The sequence below is a fragment of the Pristiophorus japonicus genome, chromosome 16, assembly GCF_044704955.1.
Source record: "Pristiophorus japonicus isolate sPriJap1 chromosome 16, sPriJap1.hap1, whole genome shotgun sequence".
Lineage (NCBI taxonomy): Eukaryota > Metazoa > Chordata > Chondrichthyes > Pristiophoridae > Pristiophorus > Pristiophorus japonicus.
This window is the reverse complement of record NC_091992.1, coordinates 54,855,565-54,875,945: the sequence shown is the minus strand read 5'-3', so window position 1 is coordinate 54,875,945 and position 20,381 is coordinate 54,855,565. Positions and strand designations below refer to the sequence as shown.

The 20,381-nt window shown below is 40.7% G+C and overlaps 1 protein-coding gene across 2 annotated transcripts in view; it reads right to left on the bottom strand.

The window, feature by feature from the left end:
- Nucleotides 1-7,903: 7,903 nt before the first annotated feature.
- Nucleotides 7,904-20,381, bottom strand: part of LOC139226514 (RNA-binding protein FUS-like) — a 31,003-nt gene continuing 18,525 nt past the window's right edge. Inside the window, exons 6-16 of one of the 2 annotated variants that reach the window (XM_070857347.1) lie at nucleotides 20,052-20,164; nucleotides 19,528-19,678; nucleotides 15,092-15,126; nucleotides 13,265-13,297; nucleotides 12,463-12,569; nucleotides 12,244-12,373; nucleotides 10,892-10,978; nucleotides 10,715-10,796; nucleotides 10,458-10,540; nucleotides 8,593-8,692; nucleotides 7,904-8,065 (exon numbers count right to left, since the gene is read on the bottom strand). In XM_070857347.1, the coding sequence (XP_070713448.1) occupies nucleotides 8,026-8,065; nucleotides 8,593-8,692; nucleotides 10,458-10,540; nucleotides 10,715-10,796; nucleotides 10,892-10,978; nucleotides 12,244-12,373; nucleotides 12,463-12,569; nucleotides 13,265-13,297; nucleotides 15,092-15,126; nucleotides 19,528-19,678; nucleotides 20,052-20,164 (961 nt within the window). In that variant the 3' untranslated portion in view covers nucleotides 7,904-8,025. The remainder of the gene's footprint in view (nucleotides 8,066-8,592; nucleotides 8,693-10,457; nucleotides 10,541-10,714; nucleotides 10,797-10,891; nucleotides 10,979-12,243; nucleotides 12,374-12,462; nucleotides 12,570-13,264; nucleotides 13,298-15,091; nucleotides 15,127-19,527; nucleotides 19,679-20,051; nucleotides 20,165-20,381) is intronic. The other variant, XM_070857348.1, reaches the window with a different exon arrangement.

Genomic DNA, 20,381 nt, shown 5'->3' with positions numbered 1-20,381 from the left:
CTCTATGATTCATTAGATGAAGGGAGGCGGATTTTGCAAAGTAAACACAGGCAGTCAGAGCACCGTTATTAGTTTCCTGCAGCCCACACTACCAATGCACTAAGTGCAGAACTGCTGACAGAATTCCCACTATCCAGCGGGCTATATGTGCAATATTTTGTTTAGTGTATTTTAAACACCTCGCGGGTAATTCTACCCATCCTTCCTCTAGCGTGTTTGCTTACCTTCCCATTTCGCTGGCCCTATTTAAAAGCTGTTCACCTTTCAGTTCTGATAAAATGTGATACAAGAAACATAAGAACACAAGAAAGAGGAACAGGAATAGGCCATCCGGCCCCTCTAGCCTGCTCCGCCATTCAATAAGATCATGGCTGCTCTGATCATGGACTCAGCGCCACTTCCCCGCCCGCTCCCCATAACACCGTATCCCCTTATCGTTTAAAAAAACTGTCTATTTCTGTCTTAAATTTATTCAATGTCCCAGCTTCCACAGCTCTTGACAAGCTCAAACATGATCTTGTCTGTTTTCTCCACATATGCTGCCCATTAAAAACGAGAAAATGCTGCAAACAGAGCAAGACTTGGTTAAATAGACAACTTTAACATTAGCATATTTTTCATGGCTATATTTAACGTTACAGTGTAAAGGAAAGTGTAATTAAATGCTGATAGTTCACAAGAAACTTACAACAGTAAGACAAAGTTATTTTGATAAAGGATTGGTCAGGGATCATCATTGGCAGTCACTCCGAATCGAGGAAGACTTGCTTCCACTCCTGAAGCGAGTTCTTTGGTGGCTGAACAGTCCAATATAAGAGTCACAGACTGTCACAGGTGGGCTAGATAGTCATTGAGGGAAGGAGTGGGTGGGACTGGTTTGCCGCATGCTCTTTCCGCTGCCTGCACTTGATTTCTGCATGCTCTCGGCAATGAGACTCGAGGTGCTCAGTGGCCTCTTAGATGCACTTCCTCCACTTACGATGGTCTTGGGCCAGGGACTCCCAGATGCCTTACATCCTAAGTAAAAGGAGCTTGTGGATTCTAAAGAGCAGGAGTTGACAACACAATCTGTTCGTTGTGTTCTGCCCTCAAAAGTTCAAATTCAGATCTCGCAGCAATTGAGTTCGTTCTGTTACCATCCTCTAGGGCTTAAAAGCTCAAGTACCCATTTCTAAGTGGGCTGCATCCAAGGCCAAAGAGTCCCACCTACCCCACACACTGAGGAGGCCAGCTGCACCTATCCACCCAGCATTGAAAGCCAAGGCTGAATGCTGGGCTGGTCTGGATTGGGCCCAAATTCAACCCAACCCTTCTGACTCAAGAGGCTGTGGTCACTCCATACAGACACCAGTACCCCACAATACAACCTGGAGGATCAAACCTTCCTCACAAACAATGGAGAACCATCAATCGCCTCAGAACCAATTAAGGATAGATACTGCCACCTTGAACCATAGATGGAAGATTAAAGCATCCCTTTCATGCAACTGTGGAGCTCCGAATCAAGCTTTGGTTTGGATATGTGACTTAGATAGACATTTGATTTGCTGCTATTAGTGAAGACGAGTAGTCCTGTTGGATGTCAACCCAATATTTACCAGATCAAACAAAAGCTGAATGCAGTGAGCCTTTTGGCTCAGTAGTATCGGAGGTTGCACAGTACTACATGTAATGTGATTTACGGATTGTACTAAATTGTACCTTGAAATGAAATGCACGCTAGTGCATTGTATGGAACTGCTGTCAGCATCCAATGGAATAGTATGGAATTACTGACCGCAAGGTGTGAAGCTGGAAGTTTGCAGAGAAGTCAGATTTAATTTTTGGCGGATGGGTGAGTTAGGAAGAAACGTCACACTGGTTGCTCTCTCTCTCTCGGTTGCAGTGAAGGTTAAACGGTGGGCTGGGTGAAGGCAACTGGTTATTCATTTAATCAGCACCATACCTGGCTTGAGATTGTGTAAAATAAGTGTTTGCTCAGCCCTGAAATGCCTGCAGGGTAGAAAAGATACCACACGTTACACAAGTAAAAAAAGGGGGCTATTCTTCAATGGGCTCAGTCTAAGGCTCTATTTATATGCCATACCCCTTAATTTCACTCCCATTCACGGTGGCTCAGTCATTTCCCCATGATTTATACAGATAACTGTCAATCAGGACTATCCAGTTGCCTATGGAAAGCATAAAGTTATTCAGGTTAAATGCAAAGATCTATTATACCACCCTGATGAAACCTCCCATTGCTAAATCTAAAGTAAACCAGAGAGGAAGAGATGGAAGCTTTTGGTCTCTAGTAGTTAACCCCTTCCTATTTACACTTAATGTAATTTAAAAAAAGAGATCCAGAGCTGGAGTGCCAATATCAGTTTTAAACCCAAATTGGGTGGGGGGGGGGGGGGGGGGCAGAGGGACTGGCATCATTCAAAATAAAGAGGTTGTGGGCTTTGTAAAATATGTCACTACTTTGCATCAGCTCACAACTTGGGTAGGGCAGGGCTTGGGGGCATTTCGAAGTTTGCAAAACTAGCTCAACAAATAGTAATTTGTATGTGCAGATTAATGTTATGAAACAATGCCCGCAGCAGGAATTAATCATCCACAACAACGAATGAGATCTCAATTGGGAATAGAATCAGCAGATTTGGGCAGGGGTGCTCAAGAAGCAATGCTGATAATACAGAGCATGTGTGAAGAGAAGAGATAGGGTTAACATGGCAAGTATACTTAGATCAGAACTAGAAACTGAAAGATAAGCCCCTTTAAATGAGCTGAAAGTGCAGGGAATGCAAAATAAAAATGTTACACCCCTGGGTTACACTACCCTGTAATCTGATCTTGGCAAGTCAGGCTCAGGCTAAAATACTAGTATCTTTAGGTGAGTGATTAGTGCGAATATCAATGACAAGTCCCTGCACTTGTAAAATGTGGTGGAATACTGAACTACACTTGACTGATTTTGCAACTGCAGGGACAGGCCAACATACTGCCCATTTCTAGTTTATGGGGAAAGAAAACTAGTACTTAACTACCTACTGCCTCAGCCTTTCTGAAAGTGTTCACAAGTTTAAAACAGCTCTCCCACCCCCACAACTACTCAGAAAAAGCCTCTAGAAAAGTAGCCAATTTAAAAAAAAACACCAACTCTTTAAAAAGTGCAAGGGGTGGGGATCATAAAACAGGTGGCTAACTAAAAGAAATAAAGGTCGGTATCCAATTAAAAACAATGGCATACAAAGTGGGACAGAAGATTGGAAAGTTTTTAAAAGCCAGCAAATAATTACTAAAAAAAATTAAAGGGAAAATAGACTATGAAAGTAAACTAGCACGAAATATAAAAACGACAGATAGCAAGAGTTTCTACAGGTATATAAAAAGGAAACGAGTGGCTAAAGTAAATGTTGGTCCCTCAGGACGAGACCGGGAATTGGTGATGGCAGAAACTCTGAACAAATATTTTGTATCAGCCTTTACGGTAGAGGACATTAACAATATTCCGAGTGGATAGTCTAGGGGCTATGGGGGAAGGGAGGAACTTATCACAATGGAGGTGGTACTCAGTAAGATAATGGGACTAAAGGCAGATAAATCCCCTGGACCTGATGGCTTGCATCCTAGGGTCAAGAGAAGTAGCAGCAGGGATAGTGGATGTAATTGGTTGTAATTTACCAAAATTCCCTGGATTCTGGGGAGGTCCCAGCAGAATGTTATACCCCTATTTAAAAAAGGAGGCAGACAAAAAGCAGGAAACTATAGACCAGTTAGTCTAACATCTGTGGTTGGGAAAATGTTGGAGTTCATTATTAAAGCAGTAGCAGGACATTTGGAAAAACATAATTCAGTCAGAGTCAGCATGGATTTATGAAGGGGAAATCATGTTTGACAAACTTGTTGGAGTTCTATGAGGATGTAACGAACAGGGTGGATAAAGGAACCAGTGGATCTGGCGTATTTGGACTTCCAGAAAGGCATTTGACAAGGTGCCACATAAAAGGTTACGGCACAAGATAAAAGTTCACGGGGTTGGGTGTAATATATTAGCATGGATAGATTGGCTAACTAACAGAAAAGAGAGTCGGGATAAATGGTTCATTCTTGGGTTGGCAATCAGTAACTAGTGGGGTGCCGCAAGGATCAGTGCTGGGACCCCAACTATTTACACTCTATATTAATGACTTGAAAGAAGGGACCGAGTGTATCATAGCCAAGTTTGCTGACGACAAAGATGGAAGGCAAAAAAACCATAAAAAACCTGGCAAAAGTTTAGCAGATGGAGTATAATGTTAGAAAGTGAGAGGTTATGCACTTTGGCAGAATAAAATCAAAGAGCAAGTTATTATTTAAATGGAGAAAAATTGCAAAATGCTGCAGTACAGCAGGATCTGGTGCATGAAACACAAAAGGTTAGTATGCAGATGCAGCAAGTGATCAGGAAGGCCAATGGAATCTTGGCCTTTATTGCAAAGTGGATGAAATATAAAAGCAGGGAAGTCTTGCTAGCTATACAGGGTATTGGTGAGGCCACACCTGGGATACTGTGTACAGTTTTGGTTTCCATATTTACAAAAGGATAAACTTTGCTTTGGAGGCAGTTCAGAAAAGATTCACTAGGTAGATTCCGGAGATGAGGGCGTTGACTTATTAGGAAAGGTCGAGTAGGTTGGGCCTTTAATCATTGGAATTCAGAAGAATGAGGCACGATCTTATCGAAATGTATAAGATTATGAGGGGGCTTGACAAGGTGGATGCAGGGAGGATGTTTCCACTGATGGGGGGAGACTAGAACTAGTGCACATGATCTTAGAATAAGGGGTCACCCATTTAAAACTGGAGATGAAGAGGAATTTCTTCTCAGAGGGTTGCAAACCTGTGGAATTTGCTGCCTCAGAGCTGTGGAAGCTGGGACATTGAATACATTGATAGCCAGTTTCTTAACCAGCAAGGGAATAAGGGGTATGGGGAGTGGGTAGGGAAGTGGACCAGAGTCCATGATCGTATTAAATGGTGGAGCAGGTTCAAGGGGCTCTATGGCCTACTCCTGCTCCTATTTCTTATGTTATATTAGATTCCAAAGGCCCGCTTATTTCAGAGGGTCTACTCCAAGAACAAAGGCAAATGATCTTCCAGACACATCATGAAACATTAAGAGTAACTTTATGTGGATGCATTGGAGTTCAAGAAATACAAGTCCAGTCTATGTCAAAATAATAGCCACATGCCCAATTGGCATATATTTCCACTTAGCATTGAGCCTTCATAGAGGCTATCCCTGCTGATTAATAGACAAAGCTAACGAGCAAACAAAAGCTCTGATGGTAGGTGTACTAAAGTGGGAGTTTCCGAGTCAGGCCTTTCTTCTCTGACACCCTAACAGAGAATAGGTCCAGGCTACCTATACAGGATGGAATAATTCTGATTCAATTTAAGTGGGGATTTCACTCGTCACCGGGTGGTGAAAAAGGAAATGACAAGCTTTGCCATCTGGCATGGCCAGTTCATTTCCAAAAATAATGTGTCCTTGAACCAATAAAGTACATATTGTACAGCTCCTTTTTGAAGGATGCCATCATTATGATCCATGGGTACTTCCTGAACCTTTTAGCATCTTGACTGGGTTAGAAAATAGGCCAAGCTACAAACGAAGTCTTTTTTGGCAAATGCCCAAAATCCACACCTGTGCAAGATAGGACAGTAACAGGAGCCACCGATTCAATAATGATCCTCCCAGACGTCATGATTTACTGTTGAAGCTCCTGACATTTGCTTGAACAGTCTCAAATTTCAATTGAGTAGCTAAGTGAGTCATGACCAAGTGTATAAACCTGACTCGCAATTTGCCTAGCCAAGAGCCCGATGCAGCCAGAACATTCTTTGCACAAGGCCAGTTTTGGCTCACAGGACAAGTTGCAACTTCTCTTCACAGTAATCTGAACCTGGCAGACTCATGAAAGCAGACCCGTCCCCCAGATACCTGGGCTACAATTGTACGGAGGAAAGAAGAGCAGATTAGAAATATGTAGGTATTTCTGCTAGCTGTACGAGAGCAAGATTATGGCACCCTTACTCTAGGCAATCCAATATAGTACTCACCAAATCAGATTTGCCTGGAGGACTATGAAGACCCTTTTTCTGGTGAGATGGTTAGTGTGAAAAACTATTGAAGTAATACCTGTACTGTACAAAACAGAAAATCCTGCCTTCAGTTTGCTGATGGATTCAGTAGTCTAGCATTGATGTAACTGGACTAGTAACTCAGGTGACTAGTGAAAATGACCATAAAAGCTGCCAGTCACAAAAGTGTACACCAATGTCCTTCATTGAAAGGAATGGGAAGCAGCAATGAGATCATCTCTTAGTAGAATGAGGTGATCTCATTGAAACATACAAAATTCTTACAGGGCTTTTGACAGGGTAGATGCCGGGAGGATGTTTCCTCTGGCTGGGGAGTCTAGAACCAGGGGTCACAGTCTCAGAATAAAAGGGTTGGCCATTTAGGACTGAGGAGAAACTTCTTCACTCACTCAGAGGGTGTTGAATCTTTGGAATTCTCTACCCCCGTGGGCTGAGGCGGCTCAGTTGAGTATATTTAAGGCAGAGATCGATAGATTTTTGGATATTGAGAATCCAGGGATATGGGGATAGTGCAGGAAAGTGGAATTGAGGTAGAAGATCAGCCATGATCTTACTGAATGGGCTCGAAGGGTCAAATGGCCTACTCCTGCTCCTACTTCTAATGCTTTTTTCTACAATATTTCTCAACACTTCATTAGTTAATACACCAATTTAGTTTTTCCAAATCTCAAGGTACTTGCAAACAATAGATTAAAAACTACATTCTAAGTGGCTAAAAAGACAAAGGCTAGCTATAATTCAAGAATGTAGTGTATTAATAAGCCAATGGCTGCACAACTTGCCATTCTCTGACTAAGAGGGTAAACATATGATCTACTACCAATGATGGGAAATCCAAGAGCAATCAACTCACTGCTCTTCCTTTCCACACAGTATCCACACTACTCCCGGGACTTGCTACACAAGCAGTAAACATTACTCATTTGCAATATCAACTCAACCAAGGTAGCAACAATTGGCAATTCTACTGCCAACTAAGCAGCATGTAATGAACCATGCAACACAACAAAATATGCAGCTGGGCCCAAACATCAGTCAGAGTAGCTTTTATATTCAGAAGGGGCCAGTTTAATAACATTTTAAAGAGAAGCCAAAGAATACCAAAGGAGAAGGGGGAGGCGAGGAAGAAAGAAATTAGACAAGTGTATTTTATCCCCAAATACAGCAAAGCATTGGATTTCAGCACTCATTGATCTAGTTATCAGTCTGTGATAGTGCTATACCCAATGATGGAAACAGTTCTCTTATTCCCCCTGCAACAGTCAAAATGGTAAAACACATCAAAATGAAATGAAAGTAAGGAACTGCATTCTTCAATTAGAACATACACTATGGGAGAAAATGAAAAGCTAGGCTCCACTAAGGTCTTAATTTAAAGATTTCTAAAGCCTCTGAGGATACTTATAATGGAGGGTCAATGGAACTAACAAATTCAGAAGTTGTCATTAGCCAACAGACTTATCGCTACAGGATATTACAAGCCAAACCATTGGATACACACATTTTTATTGCAGATTTCAGATTAAGAGAAAAAAGCAACATGTTTAGTATCCATTATTAAAACTTAAGACTAAACTTCAACTGAAAGTATTGCAGTCACATTTTTTTATACAGTTTATGAATCCCTCTACACAGAAAAGGGAAATATACCACCCAAAAAGACACGGTAATGAACCACAGTTGCATACAAGTGTACTGTTCACATGAAACAACCAGCTATGCTGAGGTTACTAACCTAACTAGAGTAGTCAAAGACAAGTCACTGTACAGGCAATTTATTAAAAATTCATTTTAATCTTTGTCTTCAAATACATACTGTGAAAAAGTACATTACATTGCATCAATGTTAAAGCACCACTAAAGCAAAAATGAAAAAATCTTGTTCCCAGCATGCTTTCAGTAAGGCCTATCACGTCGATCGGATCTGTAATCACTTCTGAAATTAAAAACAAAACAGATCAACAATTCCCCACACGAAAACACAATTAGACCTCAACATCCGTGTATTAGCAAATTCTGTCAAATATCTGACCAGTGATGCTAACACACCAGGTGAAGTGCAAGCTTTTTATCTTCGTCATGTGCTTGTGCGACATGGAGCCCCAAAAATCAATCTTCATTTGCATATAACTCAAGATATTGATATAAACAGACCTGGTTTCGTAATTATCCAACGAGGCAAGAACCTTCTCAAGCTTATGAAATTAAAATAAGGCAAATCACCGAGCAAGAAATAAGGGCTTTAATATGGTTTGCACATCCCTGCACTTGACAAGAGTATAGCTCCCTTCTATGCCAAAATTTAGGTTATTAGCATAATATTTTGGTGAAGGTATGATTTTGTAAAAATAGTTGCTTCAGGACAAAGTTTGTTGATATCGTTCAGAAACAATGCACGACTGTAACTACTGGGGGGGTGGGGGGGGAGAAAAAAAACCAAACCAGTTGTATTTTAGTGCCTACCTTCCTCCGCCCATTTTTCCAGAGCCACCATAACCACGATCACCACCTCTGCCTCCACGGAATCCTCCACGGCCTCTGAATCCACCCCTTCCATGATGCTCTAAGAAAAAAGGAAGAACCCATTTTTTAAAAAACACACAACCTGGGAGGGGGTGGGGGAAAAAGAGGAACAAGCTTCGTCAAACACCTAGGTTTCAAATCAAGGGGAGGCACCTGGAATCAAATAAATTATAAGCCTTGATATTTAAATTTAGGCATTCCAGGTGCCAAAAGCTGGGACCATGGCATTTTGGACTGTAGTAATTCTATACTAAAAATTCAGCACTAAAAGCTAGAACAGCAGCTTCCAAAATAACACCCAAGATAGGTTGGCGTGGACAGAAATGAGAGAGAGAGAGAAAGGGGAGGAGAGAAAAAAAATCTAACATGTTGAACCTCCCTCGTCCGGCACCATTCCCAGCCGCTCTGACATGAACAAATTGAAGTCCTTCCTTGCTGCTTACTCCCGCAATCGCTGGCCTGACCCCGTGATCCACTCACCCCCCCCAGCGATCTCTCTGCCGCATTCCCAGCCCAAAGCCAGCCAGCCCTAATATCCCCTTGCTCAGTACATGTACCATCCAATTTAACGTGACCTCCCCATATCCGGTAAAATCCGAGGGTGCTGGGTAAGGGAGGTTCAACCTGTGCATAGAATCATAGATGTTACAGCAGAGGAGAACAATCGGTCCATTGAGCCCATGCTGCTCCCTTCAAGAGCACTTCAGCTCGTCCCACTTCCCTGCCGTTTAAGTTGCCCTGCTTTTTTTCCCTCTTCAGATACTTATCCACTTCCCTTTTGAAAGCCTCGATTGCATCAGACGCCACCACCCTTTCAGACAGTGCATTCCAGATCCTAACCACTCACTGCATAAAAAAGGTTTTTCCTCATGTCAGCTTTGGTTCTTTTGCTAATTACATCAAATCTGGTTCTCGACCCTTCCGTCAATGGGAACAGTTTCTCTATCTACTCTGTCCAGACCCCTCATGATTTTGAATATCTCTTTCAAATCTCCTCTCAATTTTCTCTGCTCCAAGGTGAACAGCCCCAGCTTCTCTAGTCTATCCAGGTAACTGAAGTCCTACATCCCTGGAATAAATCTCGTAAATCTTTTCTGCACCTTCTCTGAAGCCTTCACATCCTTCCTAAAGTGCAGTGCCCAGAATTGTACAAAATACTCCAGTTGAGGCCGAACCAGCGTTTTAAAGGTTCATCATAACTTCCTTGCTTTTGTACTCTATGTCTCTATTTATGAAGCCCAGAATCCCAAATGCTTTAACCGCTTTCTCAGCCACCCCCTTTAGGATTGCATTCTTCAGTTTATGTTGCCCCTCATATCACTTTTCTGCATTAAATTTTACCTGCCAAGTGTCTGCCCATTTCACCAGCTTGTCTGTCTCCTTGAAGTCTATCACTATCCTCTGTTAACTATACTTCTATGTTTTGTGTTATCTGCAAATTTGGAAGTGTGCCCTGTACACCCACATCCAAGTCATTAATATAAATCAAGAAAAGCAGTGGTCCTAGTACCGACTCCTGGGGACCACCACTGTATACCTTCCTCTCCGATTATGGGAATCAGGCGTCCAAAAAACAACCTCCAACACTCTGTTGCCAATCACTCAGCCAATTTTGTACCCATGCTGCCACTGCCCCTTTTATTCCATGGGCTTCAACTAGGCTGGCAAGCCTATTGTGTGGCACTTTATCAAACTCCTTTTGGAAGTCCATGTCAACCGCACTGCCCTCATCAATCCTGTTACCTCATCAAAAAACTCGGTCAAGGTAGTTCATCACAATTTGCTTTTAACAGATCTATACATACCACCACCTCCACCACCGTCGGCTCTGGGCGTTTTGCACTGGTTGCATTCATTTCTCCAAGCAAAGTTGACATTACTACATGTCCTAGAAAACAACAAAACTCATTTACCCAAACAGTTGGGCTGATTTCAAAGCACTCTCTTGATTCAGTCTTTGTGAAATTTTTAAAATGTTAAATCATTTGCTTTAATAAGATACGATACATCAAGCCACCAATTTTATATGGCAAATATTGAAACTCCCAGTTTAATTACTTACGGATTCGGGCAAGCCCAGTCGTCACCTCTTGGACCTCCACCTTGAAAACCACGGCCACCATGTCCTCTGCCCATATTACCACCTACAAAACAAAGTTCCACACAAGTCAAACTTCACTGCCGATTTAGCATGTTACCAATTTTAAAAAATACCAGGTTTTGCCAAGTAGAAACATACCTCCACGACCACCTCTGCCACCTCGTACAAACTCCGATCGCCTTGTTGCAAAGGAAACTTTTATGATGTTCCCTTGGAATGGCTTTCCTAAAAAAAAAGTTACATTATTAGTCACTTAAGCAGAGCTATTGAACTCAATGTTGATAAGCAAAATCTACATAAAGCTAAGTGACTTGTCCTGGTTACATTTTTCTCCAGTTCTGCCCAATGTGTCAGCCTACATCGAACAATCACATGTAGAGGGATGATATATTCACATTAAAAATCTTACATCTGCAACCACTGTCAATATTTTGTAAACTAGTCACTATGACACCCTTTGGGCAGTGGAAGTGGAAGATTACTGGCGATATATAGGGGCGGGGGGAGATGAAAGAAAAAGACATCTCCGTGACTTCACTGCACTGGAAGCAGCAAGTAAAGTTGCCCTTTAATACTGTATTAAGTTTTTAATGCATACTGCCAATTTGCACAATATTTCCCTATTTCCCATTCTATTACTGACTCTTGTTGTTCCTGATCCCATAATCTGGGAAGCAGAGTACATCACACTCTCCTGGTGCTGGTGGATGGCTGCAGGCTAGACAAGGTCTTTTTCTGTTGTGCATCTGCCTGATTTAGCTCAGCTACTTCAGTCCGGTCATCAGGTACTTAAAAGTTAGCTTGGCTCAGTTAGTAGCATTCACATCTTAAGGTTTTGTGGGTTCAAATCCTTATGCAGGACTTGAGCACAATTTAGGCTGACAATTATCTGCACTATGTAAAATTCTTACAGGGCTCAACAGGGGAGATGCAGGGAGGATGTTTCCTCTGATTAAAGAATCTAGAACCAGGGGTCACAGACTCCGAATAAGGGATCGGTCATTTAGGACTGAGATGAAGAGAAACTTCTTGAGAGAGGGTGGTGAATCTTTGGAATTCTCTACCCGAGGGCTGTGGAGGCTCAGTCTTTGAGTATATTCAATACAGAGATTGATAGACTTTTGGATATTAAGGGAATCAAGGGATATGGGGATAGTGCAAGAAAGTGTTGAGGTAGAAGATCAACCATGATCTCATTGAATGGCGGAGCAGGCTCAAAGGGCTGAATGGCCTACTCCTGCTCCTAACTCTTCTGTTATGGAGGGAGTGCAAAAATGTTATAATTGTCATTTACTTTGTGGGACAAATCTGCACAATTGGCTGCTGTAATTGCCCAACATAACTAAACACTTCAAAAGTAATAGGGTTCTCAGAGTTCAAGTGTCTCTTTAAATTTGCTACCATTAGACTTAAATGTGCAGACCATAGAAAGAGGCCTGCGTGTTGTAGAGCGCGTTGGAATACACATTCAATATAAAAAAGGATCTTACCATCAAACCAATTAATTGCTGCTTTTGCTGATGGTGGGTCATCAAATGACACTGTTGCTTCACCTTTCAGTTTGCCTGTAACTTTATCAGTATAGAGGTTGATCATGGCATTTCCAGTTTTCTTATTAATCTATGAAATAAAGCACAGTAAGGAGAGATCAGTAATTCATATCGTTCCCCAGAAAAAAAAGTATGCAAAAGTAGACAGTCTGCACAAACCTTAATCACACCAATTTGTTTAAAGAACTCAGCGACTTGTTCATTTGTCACATCATCTCCCAGACCCTGGACAAAAATGGTGTTGTTATCAGAGTTATCATCAGAAGCTGTGGATAAAAAGACATGTTTTATAGTCTTGCTATTCTTCCTTGTAGATACTAGTCTAATTATCGTGATATAAAGCTCCAGAATATCAGAAAGGCAAGTTAAAATTCAGAAACTGCAAGGACTTGGTTTCCTTTTGGAGCACTCAAATCAGTAGCTGAAGCGAAGTCTGGCTGCAACTGAATTCGACTGATTAAGGACACTCAGAACACCAGGATTACATAGGACCAGTCACAACAAAATGAATCATGCAAGTGGAGAAAGCTATGGTGCCCTCAGGACATGGATAATAGCAAAAATAGTGCAAAAACGGCTAATTTGTTTTTTTTTAAATAAAAAAGAACTAGGTTCCTGGAAGGAAAAGCAATACTGTTGTTTAGTAAAAAAGCCAAGAGTCCAGGAATATTGATTCACTCCAGGAGAATGAGAAACAAGAGAACAGTACTAAAATACCTGCTAAGTCCCTAATTTACAGGTTATCAGATTTGTGCTTGCAGTCAGCAAGGCATTTCATTCAAAGTGTGACCAAGCTCAGTTTTAATTAGACTCAGTGATAAATTAAACATCAAGTGGTTCAGGGACATTAAAAGTTTGCAAATTTCCAGCAGACAACTTGTAAGTAGCACTTTGTGGCATCTTTCACATCTAGTAATGCCAGAGACATCACGAAGTCTGTAGAATATTGAAGTTTGCCTACCAGAAGCAGAATCTTGTCCACTGTCTCTTGAACCTGGTGTAGATGAAAAAAGGACAAGAGTTCTAATCACTTTAAAAAGTAATTTGAATGAAAAGCAAGACAAAGTTGCACAATGTTTAAGTAGGAACATTCATTCAGAAACGCAACTGTAACAAAGCTTCCACTTTAGGTGAAACATTATCCACATGCCATTGAAATCATTTTGCCTGTGTTTTTAAGCCCATAATTGACCTGCATACTGATATTCACATCAAGTACGTGTACTGCTTCATTTCCTCAAGGTGGTGTCCAAACCATCACGCTGATTGCATCCCAATACAGTCCCCACCACTTATAGCAGGCGCCCTCGTGCGAACATAATTCACCCACTATATGTGATGGCTGGCATAACACACAGAAGCTTCTGAAACAGATGTTTAGTGCCTAAACAACACCCAATTGTTCTGACACGTTAGACAGACTTTATGGCAGGTGAGCGTCAATACACAAAACCTTCACTGCACTTGCATCATTTACAAATGGGTGCAGTTAATACATTATTTTAGGTGCATAATTTATGTCCAGAGCCTTTTCTTTACACAATGGATTGAAAACATTTTCCAGTTCCTGTCTTGATATGTTGGTCTGGGCGGAGTGTATGTGTCATTGTTTCTATAGGAATTATAGGCAGCCAGTTAAGCAAGCTAGATTGAACAATGATATCATCATAGGTGGTCCCTCGAAACGAGGATGACTTGCTTACATGCCAAAAAAAAGGACGAGTTCACAGGTGTTTCAATGAAGGACCTGAACTACATCCTGAAGGGTGGAAGATGCCGGTGCGTGCATTTTTTTTTTTTTTAAAAACGTGGGGTGGCCGTTGCACACCAGCCACCACACGGGCTTGACAGAGCTAGGTCTTGGTCCAGTGGCAAGGATTACCCCAAGACAACTGGAGATCAGCTCTGCTGCACAGACCTAGTGCGCACACGTATCGCAGTGTGAGCTGGCCCATGCTGCCCCTGGGACCCGATCACGTCCCTCTAGTCTCTCGCCACTCCTGCTGTATCTGCCCACGCTCCAATCACCGACCTGGATCTTGATGACAATGATAACACCAGGAGCAAATGCTTGCTTGGATAATCTCACTCAGCCAGCTCCTATTGCTAAACATCATCACCGCCTTGCTTTGTAAATAATAATCTCAGCACATGCTGAATCGGTTTGCCTATGTGCACAAATTTAAGTCCCATCAGCTAAAGAATTGATAGTTTCATAATCCAAAACATTTTCTACATTTTCTAGGAAATGTAGTTAGTCGAAAGAAAAATTTTTTTCTTGATCAGTCCAGCCTATGTGATTGAGGATTCCTCATGCAGGATACTCTGAGTAAGCACTGCTGTTTCTGCTGGAAAAAAGGGCAACATTCAAAACGCTACAACTGGCAACTTTCAAATTGGTGTTATAGCAAAGAGATGATAGCCTTTTGGCCAGCATAAGCGACTGCCCATTTTAAACGTGGATATTTTAAGTGGTGGGGACTGTAGTATCAAGTCGATATGAATGTTTTTCTGTTAAAAGATACACAATATTGTAAGTACTAAATCTCAAGGCCTTTTTTGCCCCATTTCTCTCCCCCTCCCCCACACCCCAGGAACAAGTACATCTTGACATTCTGTTTTTGATGGAACTGAAAATCCCAAACCATTCACAAACTGCATGCTTTATTTCCAGGCTTAATGAACTCATTGCAGTTTATGCTGAATGTTCCGAGGAAATGGTGGCTTGCTTTATGTCACAAGTTTCATACAGAATTTCACTGAAACAGTTCCAATACTCTCAACTTACCACCAAAATTATTGAAGCCTCCGCGGTCACCACCACTGCAGAGGAAAAAATTGAAGAAATGATGCTTTCCTCATGCCAGTTACAGGTTGAAACCAAAAAGGCTTCATCTTGACTTGATCCAAGGTACAATGTATTGACCAACATTACTGACACATTCTAGTTTATTATTGGTGGCACATCTAGGTTATTCAAAAACCCCAAAAAGAGTTTGCCATGATGAAAAAAAAAGTTGTTTACAAAGCTCTTTACTTCAAAAAAAAAATTAGAATGTCAAATTTTAGTATCTTAAGTGTTCTGGAAAGTGCAACTCCATTTCAAAATTTGGAGGGCTATTGGAATGTTACTGAGTACCTGCTATTTAGCCTTTAGGTGAAAGTTTTCATGAATTTGTTCTTTTTAAATTAACCAGTAGACTTTGACTTGTCTGCCTTCAATAAGTCAAAGGCTACTAAAACTGCTTTGTTTAAAAAAAGCAGCAATTTATGAATTTTTGCAGCTTCAGAAACCCACAGGTGTGTATAATGCATGAGCTTCAGTTAAGAGGTCGAGAAGTGTACTAGTTTCATTCACTCTGGAACCTGTGGTACACAAAATGTAGAGCAAGTTAACACACAAAACAATACTTTAATAATCTTACTTAAAATATGTATCTAACCACACGTACTTAGACTCAAGAAGATATAGAAGTACGCATGGTCATTAGTATAACGGACTGGAAATGTGTCTTTTAGCAACTGACGTAAGCCAAATCCTAGAACTTCAGTTCAAAGTTCGGGTTCAAAAGCTTCCATTGTGCCAAAATTCAGTGATCACAAACTAAAGGGAGGTGCATCAAATGTCCAAGTTACAAATGATATTTTATATCGATGGTAAAGTGGTATTATGTGACGTAGCTTCAAAGCTTGCATTCAAATAGAATCCAAATTATGTACATTCAGAAGCACATGCAAAACCATGAAAAGGATGAGAAGTTGAGGAAAGATAACAAAAGGAACCAGAAATCGGTGTTGATGAGCATCATGTTCAGTGTGTTTAAAAAAGTTAAAAATTTGGAAATATTTCAACCCTTCTCCCCCAAAATGGAGCCTTTACCCTTCCTCCCCTACTCCCAGAAGAGTACCTCCTGTTCATTCACCTCCTTCCAAATGTAGTCATGTTTATAAAAAACATTCCACATGGAGCCACTTGCTGCTGGTCCTGAAACTGACATCAGCTGAGCAGGTCAGAGAGAGGAAGAAACACCTAACTAGAATTTTAAAAATACTGATAAATTCAGTATGTTCCGCTTCAAGTGAAGGTTAAATTAATATTGATGACTCCTGGGTGGGGGGGGGGGGGGGGGCAACCCCAAGCCATTAGCTGAAAGTTATTTTTGGCTAACTTCTAAAGTGATCGGAGGGCAACACATCACTCTAACCAAGTTCAACAGCTGTTTACGGCAAGATTAAGGCCTGCAACCCCGAGTGTGGTGTTGCTCGAAGGTTACCCCTGGGAATGCTCAAACACACCAGGGAGATCTGTACCCCATGATTTCCCACACTGAACTTTGGATTTTAAAATGTCCCAGTCAGTAGGTGGAAGCCAGGCATTTCCCTGCAGATAAAATCCTGGTTTTAAAATAAGAGTAAATTTATCTTGCATTATGCATCCTGGATTAGTTCTGACGCAATAGTATTCCTTTGCTTTCTCTCACCAGTGACGAAGAAATACAGAACACAATGCTGAATTCTATCTATTGCAGTATCTCCCAACCAAAGAGACCACAAATAAAAAGGACCATTGATTAAAGGGTAGAACAGGCACCAGGAGGTTAGTGTACCATTAGCTGAAGTGTTGCACTAACTAAAATGCACCTACTCACTAAAATGTTCTTAAGGCCAACAGTTTCCAGTTTTATGGAAATTCTTCTCTTTACAAAAAGTGGTGAATGCTTAAAACAACATTTTGTTCTGTATAGAAACATCAACTCCACAGTCCATTTTATGTAGGGCGAGGTATTTTGTATCCTCAGCCAAAACGTTTCCTGTGGATGGTTTTGAAAATTACTCAAGGCAGAATCAAGTTAAAACTAATGCACAGTATTCTGAACATTAATTTCATGCATACATGGGCTTTTCCTAAATAGCAGAATACATTGTGCATTTTGTTCTGTTATTTAATGGATGTTCAGTTATGAAAACAAAGCACTTCAAAAGCAGAACAGAATATTTTTACCTCTTTTTCTTGTTCCACTCAAGTTTGTTAACAGAACTGTGAAAATACTGCAATCTTGTAAATGAATATAAAAAGGTTACCAAGAAAATGTACCATGATTGTAATGTACACTTACACATCCCATAATTCTTAGTTGTCACTGAAAGGTGTGAGGATCAAAACAATTATTTGCAAAAAGTTGAAACCAACTTACTCCCAACTAGTGAATTAAGACCTCCTCTATCACGAGAAGGAATGTCACATAATAAATGTGATGACTGAATAGATCTGCAAGCAGTTATGGTCCTATATTGTAAGGCAATAACGTTATAACGATTGTCAAAATAGTATCACTAGTCAACAGTGATGAATTTTTAGAACAAAAATTGCAACAAAAAAGTGACCAAAAATGTAGGATGCTCAACTGCAGAAACAATAACCATTTATGTCACGCAGTTCACACACGTCAGCCTGAGAGACAACACCAGTTCGTGTGGGAGATAATGATGGAATATCAACACTACCCAATCCCAGGGCACATTTAACAATGTGTCAGCCAGCATTTATAAACAAGGAGCCAGTTTACACACTTGTTATTGTATTACATTATATAAAGAACTGTGCCAAGAACAGTTGGTATATAGTACAGAGCCAATTTTAAAAAGGTTTGGCACATTTGAATTCATAAGCACTAAACTCCCATTTGAAGCATAAACAAGATTAAAGAACATGGCAATCACCAACTAAAGTGATGCTCCTCGGTTTCTCCATACGCAAGCAGCAAGTCATAACTCAATGCATTAGATAATTCTCTCAAATTAATACTTTCCTCACTGGCAAGAGAGCATGAACAAGTTTATCCAGTACCTTAAGTTCCAGTGCTTGACATACAATTATTTTGAAGTGTAGCCACTGTTATGCAAGTGAATGGGGCTGCCATGGATTTTTCCAACCACCTGTACCACCATAATGTAATGTCTTGCCAAAAGTACAACACTTCTAACAGAGCAGCATTCACTCAGTAATATATTGAAGTGCCACTCTGGATTATATATTCATCTGGAGGTGGAACTTGAACCCACAACCTTCTCACTTTAGACAAGTTTGTTACCAACTGACCCATACATAATAAAGCAATTTCTATAGCACACATTTGCACGAAGGAACAAAAAGGCTTCCATCACTCATACTGGGGGTGTATGCTCTTGCTGCAGCTGCCATAGCTTTCAGATCAGGTTTACACAGATGGACAGAAAGCCACTTCAGGAGGCACGTCTCCAGATAGGCAACTGCATCTTATTTACAGTACCAAGCTCGAATGTTGTAACTAGCAGAAGCCCAGAATGGTACCAACAATATGTACAAATTAAATAAGAACACAAGTGTTTTTAAAAACCCAGTTACATTGCCAAAACAGGTTGGCATATCCTAATTGACAAGATGACCGACTGCTTCACAAAGGTTAATGTAGTAGTAAAAGTTTGGAGAATATATACAATTACTCAAAAAAAACCAGAAATTAAAGCAAATTACAATTTTGTTGCCTCATTTTAAATTAAATATTTTAGGTTCCAACACTTTCAATATCTCTTTAAAAAGTCTGCACTTGGATAGGAAGGAAAGTTGAAGAATAGCTCACGCTGCAAGGGTCTAGTTAATCGATGGAGTTTAGAGAGTTACAAAATGTCTGAATTACATGTTAGGGTACTCTATTCAGCTCATTGTAGAAACTGCAATAGAAGTATTACTGGTTAACAACCAGCATATACATCATCAAGCTGGCCAGGACACAGACCAATGAGCGGCTGAAAAGTAGTTTAAATAATATCTATAGCCGCAATAGCTACGACAAACACTGAATTAATGGTAACTGATAAGTAGAATCTAGTCTAAACAAAGTGAAATGACAGCATCAGTAGATATTGGAATGATCGATTAAAATTTAGAACCTAGATTTTTCCGTTAAATCTATTACTGCTGCCTGCATTCAATCAATCACTTATACAATGTTTAATGCCACAGATTTAGTGAAGATTTTCCAACCAAGTTAGAATAAAAAATGTTTATCAACTTTGTAGTGCGCCAAATGGTTCCAACTTAAAACCTTAAACTGGAAAGTTGATTAATAAAATGTATAACACAATCACCAATTAATTTCCATGTACGGATAACATGGATCATGTTAATAGTTGTAATTGACAGGTATATAGGTTTTTAATTAAGCATAATGAAGAAGCACCTACCCCATTCGACCATGTCCCCCTCTATCATCACCGTCAAAGCCACCATGACTATATCCTCCACGGCCTCTACCCACATTACCCTGAGGTCTGCCAAAGTTCTGGTTGTCATCTCCAAATTTACTCCTGCTGGGTCCATCTTGCACATAGTCATCTTCGAAAAGCAAAACAACACACTGGTTATAACAATTGTTACTTTAAAATCGCCTCCAGTCAAACTTTTGCTGGTTTAAGGTTTTTACTTCATCCTCATTTAGAGGATTCTATGCCCCACAAAAAGTTAAATCGATCAAAAACTCAACATTTTGCCAATTTATTAAATTGACTTCCTGGATAAGCAGTTATATGGCCTCCAAACTTGAACGTGCTTCCTTCCATCCCCCCCTTACACAATACATTTACTGGCCTATGTAGATAATTAAAATGTGAATATTATGGTAATCCCTCTTCTCTATTGCTCTCCCACACCCACACAGTCTTGCATTGGTACATTAATCAGTGCTTCCACAGCTACCTATTACTCTTACCTCCTGAGATCTGCTGGCCATAGTTCTCATGAGGTGGATGATACGAAGTTGGGTGGCTGTAACTCTGTTGGCTTGGCTGGGTACTACATTCTGTGTCGGATTTTGAGCCATAGCTGAAAGAGAAGTAGTCATTAAATGGAACATCCAATTTTTTCCTTCATAAGGGTCCAGGTTTGTCTGGTGGTCATAGGCACGGTAGCAGTGACTGGGGTCACCATTCCTGGTTGAGAAAAGTGGCACCGGCAGAAGTGTTCAGAGACTATCCAGTGGTAGGGAAACTAGTATGTAGATCAGGATTCAGGGCAGCTAGTGGGTCATGATTTGCAGGTT